This window comes from Siniperca chuatsi, linkage group LG6 (genome assembly GCF_020085105.1).
Source record: "Siniperca chuatsi isolate FFG_IHB_CAS linkage group LG6, ASM2008510v1, whole genome shotgun sequence".
Classification (NCBI taxonomy): domain Eukaryota; kingdom Metazoa; phylum Chordata; class Actinopteri; order Centrarchiformes; family Sinipercidae; genus Siniperca; species Siniperca chuatsi.
Window position 1 is genome coordinate 19789855 of NC_058047.1, and position 9757 is coordinate 19799611.

General features: G+C 39.8%; 1 protein-coding gene across 2 annotated transcripts; it reads left to right on the top strand.

The window, feature by feature from the left end:
- The first annotated feature begins 2655 nt into the window (after window positions 1-2655).
- On the top strand, window positions 2656-8183 carry sec22bb (SEC22 homolog B, vesicle trafficking protein b). Of its 2 annotated transcripts, XM_044200364.1 has the most exons (6): window positions 2656-2874; window positions 3959-3970; window positions 4493-4602; window positions 4721-4881; window positions 6191-6337; window positions 6495-8183. In XM_044200364.1, the coding sequence occupies exons 1-6, from the start codon at window positions 2800-2802 to the stop codon at window positions 6647-6649; spliced, it is 660 nt and encodes a 219-aa protein (XP_044056299.1). In that variant the 5' UTR covers window positions 2656-2799; the 3' UTR covers window positions 6650-8183. The 2 variants fall into 2 exon arrangements, with proteins under 2 accessions (XP_044056299.1, XP_044056300.1); XM_044200365.1 differs by lacking the exon at window positions 3959-3970 and having other exon boundaries at window positions 2658-2874.
- Window positions 8184-9757: the final 1574 nt, after the last annotated feature.

Below are 9757 nucleotides of genomic sequence, written 5' to 3' on the forward strand. Positions count from 1 at the left end.
GACGAGACGGAGCAACGGCAACAGGCAGAATGCATGTTGACGCATGCGCACACAATTTTTACCCTGAGGCTGGTTCTTGAATGGGTACAGCAGCACATCTGCAACACAAAAACACATTTTGGTTTTAGTGTGAGAAGCAAGTTGATCTCCTGCGTGTAAACATTCTAGTTGTCTGCAATGACAGAGTCACCTGCTTGTTCTCAGTTGAGTTTCAGTTGCTTTTTTGTGTCTGAAGCTGACTCCCTGACATGCTCATATGAACCTGCAGCTACAGTGGTACAGGACTGGTGCCATGTTAAGAGATGGAGCCTTGGGAGCAAACAGAGAGGAATGATGATATAGGATGGCACTTTGATGATCTCCATGAGGACACTGGGCTGTTGGGAGCAAAAAAAATAAAATAATACAATATAAAAAAAAGAACATTACACAGCAAATAGTGATCAAAGATGCGAAACTGAGGTGTAACTGATAACTCTTGTGTTACATAGAAAGAAATATATGGTCAAAACTATGGATTACAGTGTTTGGAGGATGTCTAAACCTTTTGTTCCACTCGCTATACCTCTGTTTCACATTGTTCTGGTATCCATGTAGATTGTTCTTTTCATCTATAATTTTCCATCTGTCATTCTCCTCCTCAGCTCTCTTTAGACACACTTCCTCTGCACCTCCTATCCTGAAAGTCCAGTGCTTCTTAAAGAGGAACGATTTAATCACGATAGTATTATAATTATTAAGGCTTCAATTGAATCACAAATGGTTACTTGGTCATGACGTGGAAGCAGTCAGTAAGAGGATAATATAATCAGTGGCGTTTTATCTCGTTCCTCTCAGCTCATGCCACGTCTCGCCTTTATAAAATGTCAGGCGGGCAGCAGACGCCGGGGGTCACTTGGTGTGGGTCTGTCGTGTCAGGGCTGCAGACTGCGACTCCCTGTGGACACGCCACATGACTCACTCACAAGTCACAAGACTGAGAGGTCGTGAAAAGTCTGGTGAACTGCTGTTTCACGCTCTGGAGTTGTTTCCTTCTGTCTGCATCTCTCACCAGTCTGAATATAGTTTGGAGGAGGACACTCTCACTATGTTTACAAAGTATCTGCCACTAGTTGATGCTGTGTCACAGCTTGGTTATGAGTGCGGACCGCGTATTAGTGTTAAAATGTGTGTAAGTGCATGTGTTTGGAGGAGTTGCCACGCAATAACTCCACTCCACTCCACAGGGTGGATTCTCGCTGGCCTTTGCACCTGGAGTTCAAATTATTTGCTGCATGGTTCAGTGCGGAGCTCCTTGCTCCATCTGACTTTTCAAAATCAGTTGTTTTAAAATACTGTATTATCAGTACATCGTGGGAAAACTAAATGATAAATCCTGAGCAATGCCTTGAACTTGTGTCCTCTTTTCAAGAGATGACAAAATGCTGCTTTGTCTGTAATATTCCACATTTGTGATCTAGACAATTATGTAACGCCACCAATCCATTTCAAGTTACAGTTTATTGAAAAGGGAGTTCAACAGCAGTTAACTCCAGTAATTGCTGGAACACAATCTGTTTGAATAAAATTGGTTCAATACCATAATGAAAGGGGGAAAGGTCACTTTCTTCATGTTGTGGAGAATGCTTGTTTCACTGAGGCTTTTCCTAAAAGTGAACAATGCTGCTCCCTGCTGCATAGTTTCACATCTACAACTACTAGATAAACTGACTCATTCTGGTCTTCGGTTGGACAATAAGGATTAGTGGAGCAAGAGTGATATCATTCTGCGCAATAAGCAGAAAGGAAATGGAAAGGTTTCCTGGAAATAGGTTGGGCTTTATATTCAAAATAAAAGCATCACAGCTTTACAAGTGAGAATTTAGTATATAAGTGTGTTTTGTGGACATGGCATAATTTCCTGGGCTGACTACCATCAAGAGCCAATTATGTTATTATCGTGACACCAGTAAAAAGGCTATCACTTTCATATCAAGGCTTGGGGGGAAAAGCCCAAAATTGGCTTTTAACTCATTTTCATACTTTACATATGAAGTGACGAGGCAACTTTTCAGTCAAATATTTACATAGTAAAATTAACATATTTGCAGAAATAATAAATACAAAAAACCCAGACTAATTGTAATCTTCAAGATTCTTCTTAAATAAACATTTTGTAAATGATTCTAAGATGAGAATATATGTTTGAAATCTTTACATAAGAGACATATAGTACTTTTTTTTAAACTCATAAAAGTCTAGTTTTTGATTATAATTATCAATTAGCCATCATCATTTAACCGTGGAAATTCATTCTTGACCTTGGAAACAGCAGTCGGTCAAAAATTATCTTAATTCAAGGTATACTTATTAGCTTTTTTCCTGCTGCTTTCAGTGGCATTTTATGGTCCACCCCAGTGGATGGAGACATGAGATGAGATGTAGTTGAAAGCTTCTGAAAAAGGTAGACCTCGAGCGAATAATTTATTTATTTATTATATTAAATATATTATTAATTCTAGGACGACGAATATATAAATTATACATACATAATAATTTTACACGACATATGAGGACGATAGTAATAAAACAGTGGAAAATTAAATAAAGTACGAAGTCAAAGTGATACGGAACTGTGTTTGTTCTTCCGCATAACAAGAGGACGGAATTATTTAGCTGTGACACACAAAGCTCTAGCGTTTCCGGCCAGCTCAGCGCATCAGCCCTGTGGTGTTGTCAGTTTACAGCCTGTCATACACTGGTACCAGCTACCTGTAATACTTAGTGGGCAGCGGAGAAACACCCGGACATTGCGGAGAGATGGTGCTGCTGACGATGATCGCTCGGCTGGCTGACGGACTGCCGTTAGCCGCCTCAATGCAGGAGGACGAGCAGGTTAACATTTTTGCTGTTTTGCCTGTGTGGTGGCTAGCTGTCTATTATCGCCACAGGCTTCTGCTGTAAATGCGTCAGTTGTACAAAATGTATAGTGACACGTTAGCTAACATTAACTAGCTGCTGTGGGCCTGTCTACCTGTACACAGAGCCAGCCTTTTATTTATCTAAAGCGACTGATTCATTCCTCAGACTGCTTTAAGAACAGGCTCTCTGTTTCAACCCTGACCTTATTCAGATCCTGTTCCAATTAATTTGAGCATTGCACAACTTTAGCAGTACGTTTTATGAAGCTTGGTATCCTGCTGCAGCTTCTTTATGAGCCCGGTCTAATTTAGGTCTTCAAAAACTTGGTAAATGTGCAGTCCGCAGTCCGACATGCCTATATGTTGTACCAAAATCAAAGAGGGCAGCAAAACATGCTCTTTATCAGGTTTGATTGCAGAATTAAGTCAATAACACCTGATTAAAGGCGTAGTATGACTTTTTTTCAGATTAGACCCTAACCAATATATATTTCAGATTGCAGCTTATCATATAAGATATCTGTATACATGTATGTTGCCCAATAAGTAACAAGAAATAGTTGTACAGACATGTCAAGGATATGGTTGACATCAATTATATACAGTGTCTCCATTACACAATTTGTCCACCAGAGGGAACTGACTTGTTTATTTTTCAACTGTAAAATTTTCTACTTAGTAAATATCTTACTTGCAAATGGGCTAAAATGCTGAAATGTATATAGTCATATGATTTATTGTTATTTTTCTGTTAGCAGTTTTGATGGCTCCACAGTCACCTCCTTATCCACTTTCACTAAGGAGCAGTCATTTATTTTACATACCAGTGACATCACAAATGTTAGGGTTTTCCTTGTGATTACTGGATTTACTGGATGACCGTTTCAGGTTGGATGAAATTAACTGACGTGGCCTGGGACACAAACATAAACTTAATATATGAAAAAAAATGTTCAGGTGGATGGCATTGTAACATGTTAAGTTGTTTTATTATGTTTGAGCATGACTTGCCAGAAGTCTAACATCTTTCCCTCACTTTCTTGTTTGCTTTCAAAAAGGGAAGTGAAAAGGTTTGTTGTGTCTTTGCTCTGTGCTTCAACATCATTTGTGTCTCTGTGATGCTACAGTGTTGCTGTAAAGTCATTTGCTAGAGTCACCAACACCCAAGAAATGAATACCATCCATCAGCCAAATGCTGACCATAAACAATTTACCACAAACAGCTGGAGTTTGTTGTTTTTTAAAAACATTGCCTTCAGTCTCAGATGTAGCATCACACTGCTTAGTCTGTCTGTGGTCTTCAATGCCAACTATTTACTTTCAGAACACTTTAAAGGGCAGGAAATTAACACCATTAAAGAAAATAGTGTGAAATCTGAACTGTAGGTGGTTGCTATTTTTGTCTGTCTTGTCAAACACTTAAGCAAGTAACCACACTCCATTTTTTGGTCATTTATGTCTCTTCTGGTGGTAAAATAGTTAAATTAGCTTGTGAACGAAAGTCACTTTCTTGCCCTGATCAAACACCATATTTTCTGTGTGAGATGTGAGTGAGTCGTGTGGTAACTGGTGTTGCTTTTTTGTCTGTGTAGTTGGGTCGGGACCTTCAGCAGTATCAGAGTCAAGCTAAGCAGCTCTTCAGGAAACTCAATGATCAGAGTCCCACACGCTGCACTTTAGAGGCTGGCTCCATGGCATTTCAGTGAGTATGAAAAAGAACACGAGTACAGTTAAAAACGTGAATTTTCTAACATTAAATGCACAGTACCATACCAACTCTATGTGTCAATTCTTATCACATTTTTATGTTCTCCTTGCAGCTATTGTATAGAGAAAGGAGTGTGCTACCTTGTGCTGTGTGAGGCCAGCTTTCCTAAGAAGCTGGCCTTTGCTTACCTAGAGGACCTGCAGGCAGAGTTTCATGAGCAGCATGGAAAGAAGGTCCCCACAGTTTCCCGTCCTTACTCCTTCATTGAATTTGGTAAGAAGAAAATAGAGCCAGGAGCAACTTAATTACTGCTTTCTGGGCTGAAATGATTAAGCATGTTGCACTTCTGGTCATACCACTGATGTTAAAGGGATAGGTTGGATTTTATGAATTGCGGTTGTATAAGTTACTTATCCATAGTCAGTGTATTACCTACAGTAGATGGCGGTCGGCACGCCCCCAGTTTGGAGAAGCAGACAGGAGTACTGGCACAAAAGCAAAGCAACCTACTGCTGTGGACGGGGTTAGCAGCAAAACGTATTTTAGCCACCTAAAAAAAGGCCCATCTTAAAAAAATCCAAACTATCCCTTTAAATCAATACCTGTTTTGACATCAGTGGTTGTGGCAGTAGTCATGCTGTTGTTTCAATAGATAATACATCTGCTTGTTCTTTTAAAATGCATTAAGTGACCATTAATATGTTGTATAATATTTATAGTTACATTAGGGTAAAATAAAAAAGTCAGGGAACCACCAATGTGACTTTTTCTCTCCCGATACCTTTTTGTACTTATACTCAAGGTATATGCCAATAACGACTCTTGATCCGATACCAGTGCTTTGTTTTTTCTCAAATGTAAAATCTATGTACTACATTGAGTGGAACTCATGGGGATAATTCTTATGTAAGGTAACATAACAATGGCACTAAAAACTGAGTTGGCCTGATTTAGCTCAGGTAGGTAGGTAGCTCAGTGCATCACTAAAAATACTATTATTGATATATAAGATATTGTTTAGTCTGTTTTACAAGTTCTCAGGCTCCAAATTCTTGCAAAATTTAAGCAAGTTCCTTACAGTGAAAACCCACTGGAAGTGGATAAATCATGCAACACTGCCTCTGCCTCTGTCGGCCTGTCACTGTGGGCAACAGCTCATTGGCCCGCCACTGCATCACTTTTTCTTTGGCAGTTCTTTGGCAAATCTCAACAGAGCCTCCAGGCCGATTTCGCTCTACACTGCATAAAGGTTACATTTTTTTTTTACTTTCGACTGACTTTTCGTGCATCGCAGGTTCAGTTCCGCATTACTTGCTACCACACACTGCCTCGAAAAACAATGTCACTTGTGTCCCATAGACAATGAATGGGAGTAAACTCAAATGCCACTCCGCATTAAGTCTTCGCCTTTACTTTATTATATCACTTATTAAATCTATCAGAGAGGAGAAATTGTCAAACATGCAGATATAACAGGACTGTGGAACAAAGAGCTGACAGTCATCTGTAACTAATCTGGCAGATAAAACACTCCACAGGCTGCGTTTAACTGCTTTTGTTATTTGTGCCGCTCCCCCACCAGACACCTACATCCAAAAAACCAAGAAGTCGTACATTGACAGCCGAGCGAGAAGGAATCTGGGCAGCATCAACACAGAGCTCCAGGACGTACAGAGGATCATGGTGGCGAACATAGAGGAGGTGCTGCAGAGAGGAGAGGCTCTCTCTGGTAAGTCCATGTTGTCTCTTCGAGTCAGGCAGAGTGTCTTTCTGAATAATAAAAGTGAGATGGGTTGCTCCTCAGATTCATTGATTTTGTCCTAATCTGTGTCTCTCCCTCCTCCTTTTTCCGCTCTCCTCTTTTGTTTTGAACTCCTGCCCTGCAGCGCTGGACTCCAAGGCCAGCAACTTGTCCAGCCTGTCAAAGAAGTACAGGAGCGACGCCAAGTATCTGAATACCCGCTCCACCTATGCCAAGCTGGCAGCTGGCGGTGTCTTTTTCATCATGCTCATTGTCTATGTACGCTTCTGGTGGCTCTGAGAGAGAAAAGAGAAGGAGAGGAAGGAGGTGTTGAAGTGTAAAATGAGCTGCACAGAGTCTGCAGACACTAAGAAAAGCTGTCACTTCGACTAAAAACAGGATCCCTGCTCTTAATAAGACTTTGCAGACATACCACCGCCCATTTTGTTCTCGCCTGTCCATGGATGTGTGATCTGAATATAAATGATGTCATAATACATAGTTTTATTATTAACAGTTATACAGTAATGCACTAGTAGTTGCTCTGGAGATAGGCTAATAGGAAATGAGTGACTGAATGTGTGTGTGTGGGCTGATTGCTTTGTTTTTGAAGGCGATTAGTGATTGAAGTATGGAGAAAAAATGAAGAGAAAAAAAGAAATTTCCTGTTTTGTGAGGTTTCCAAAGCTGTACTGTACTGTAACAGGACTGATTTAATCTTGTATAATGTCTAAAAATACAGAAAAGAGCAAAAAACAACAAAAAAAACATAACTTTATTTATCCTGAGCACATCATATGGGTATTGGCGTTCATTAACATTATAATCATAGTAGTGATGGCTTGACGGGCCTGAACATACAGTATGTACCACAGTTAGAAAAACTTGGAAAACATGGCATTAATTCTAAGGCAGTTGAATAGGCTGAGCAACAACATAGGAAAAGCAATTTAAATAGACTGTTGTTTTTTTTAATATTATATGGAAGCCTTGCAGAATGCTATTTCACCCGTCTGATTTAGCAGATTTTATTTTGCCATTATGGGATGTCAATGACCCTATAAGATACTGTACAAAAGTTATTGAGGGGTGGGGTAAATTAGTCTGACTTTTTTGGGAGAGCAGGGGCGGTCATTTCATTTTATTCAGCCTTCCCTTGTGAGAGAAAAAGGATCAAATAGTCACAAAACATTGGTTTAGTGTGCACAGTGGGTCATAAAGTTGCCCTTTATCATACGCAGAGGACAACAACCCTGTCAGTTTTATTTTATAAACAGGACCAATACGTCAATTATGGTAAAACACAGAATCTGGATATTTATGAATTACGGACAATACTGATTAAATGTTATCTCTACCAGCAGTTGTTTCCCCCTTTTACTTTCGTCTCATAACAAAAAGTTTTTAAGAAGTTAAATGTGTCCTATAAAGTTAGCTTATCTCTTTATTCTAAAATAGAGAGTGGCTGGAGTATTCATAGGTGAGGGCCCAAAGAAATTATAAATAGCGCTGGGGAGGGCGTTGCTTTTTTAATAAGTGAAATATAATATTCAACCCCCTTTCCTTACCCCAATAATTTTCGTACAGTGCCTAACCTGACCTTAACAGAGTGTATCCATGTTCCCTTTCTGCTCTTGCACCGTGACTGTGTGGACCAGCACCTTTCTGTTTGCAGGCATTTAAAAAAAAAGATGTCTGGTTGGGTCCTTTTATTTTGTATAAAGTTTACATGTGTAGTCTCAATTTAAAAGTGGATTCAGGCTGAGAGCTACAGGTGTGTTAGGCAGCCGATGTCTTTTGTCTGCTATCTATGAATAAAATCATTTGCACAAAACACGCCTCCTTTCTGTCAGAGGACCTTCATTTGAACTGATGATTATCAGGTGCTCTTCAACTGGAAATGCAGATAGAGATGCTTGCATTATAAAGTTGTGGGAAGGTTCTCACTGTTGGTTAAGCCATCTATGCAGAATACACATGCAGGACTGCAAATTGTCACCAGTTTAGATTATAATTATCCTGTTCTTAGACTATAGAAATGCAAAAGTAGGTTGTATGAGTGGGAACCTGCTATTTCACCACAGCAGTTAGTCTCTGAATGTTTGTCATTTAAACAGATTCAGAATCAGCTTTATGTATTTGTACACATACAAGGCATTTGACTCCGGTTTTAAGTTACTTTCAATGTACTTAAACACAGAACAATTTACAAGAAGATAGACACAGAGATACAGCCAGGGGTTAAAGTGGGCCGGGGCCGTCCGCAGCAGAGCCCCGGCACATTGGCGACTGTGTCATCAGGCCGAGCCGGGCGGCCCTATACGGGCGGCCCTATACGCTCAGTACGCAAGTTACGCAAGGGCTGTGTTCTGTGACTTGGCGTCTGACAGAAGTGAGAGTGAAATACAACTCTTTAGTACGTAGAGCTTTATTTACTAAACGCCAACGGAAAAGATGACCGGGTCGCGCGTGGACATGCGTTCATATGCGCATGCAAGAAACGAAACTCGCGCTTTCCAGCAGCGACCTCTGTGGGACCAGTCCAGACAATACATGGGCGTGATGTGGGCGCACATCATTTTAAAACAAGACAATGATTATCTAGTCTCTCAGTCAAGGTTTAGTTACAACTCTGGATTAATGCAAGATGGACTGACATTGACTATTGGTTAAATATTGAATTTAAAATGTTTAGCTGTATACTGGGCAATATGGATGCACATCTCTCAGTAAATAACAACCATCAAGTATTCAGCCAAGCCATAGTATAAATAAGATTTTATATTTGAAAATGTATACAAGGAAAAGTGGGGGAGCCACACAACTGTATAGGTTTTATTTTACTATTTTGAGACATAGAGCTGCAGCCATAGCCTATAGGCTTATGTTTACATTGTATAGTCAGTCAGTCAGTTTTTTTTTATTATTATTTTTTAAATAATTTCTTATTTATGTTAATGTTAATATTCACTTATCTTAAGATTCTATAGAAAAAAATCTATTCAATAAATATTGTTTGTTTATTCTGTTCTGTATAGCTCTACTTATTCAGAGACCGACACATGGATCAAACTGTTTTAAAGGAGGGAGGATTGTAGTGGGAGCACTGGGGTGTGAGGTGTGACTGTGTGGCAATGGCAAATGGTTTACATGGCTCAGGGGTCAGGTAGGAGGGCCCCATAGCAGAATTTCGCTTAATAACACTGTGGAACAGCCTCCCCTGGGAGTCAGGTAAGCAAACTCCCTTGGATGTTTTAAGTTACAGCTGAAGACCCATCTCTTTTCTAAGTGTTTTTGTGCTTGACTCATATACCCTATTCTGTTTTTATGTGTGTTCTTTTCTTTTAACCTTTTTATCCTGTTGTAAAGCACTTTGTGACCTAGGTTTTGAAAGGTGCTATATAAATA

Coding starts and splice junctions, on each gene's coding strand:
- sec22bb (XM_044200364.1), top strand. CDS start 2,800: ATGGTGCTGCTGACGATGATCGCTCGGCTGGCTGACGGACTGCCGTTA. Junction 4,882..6,190: donor TTACTCCTTCATTGAATTTG/GTAAGAAGAAAA, acceptor CTCCCCCACCAG/ACACCTACATCCAAAAAACC. Junction 6,338..6,494: donor GAGAGGAGAGGCTCTCTCTG/GTAAGTCCATGT, acceptor CCTGCCCTGCAG/CGCTGGACTCCAAGGCCAGC.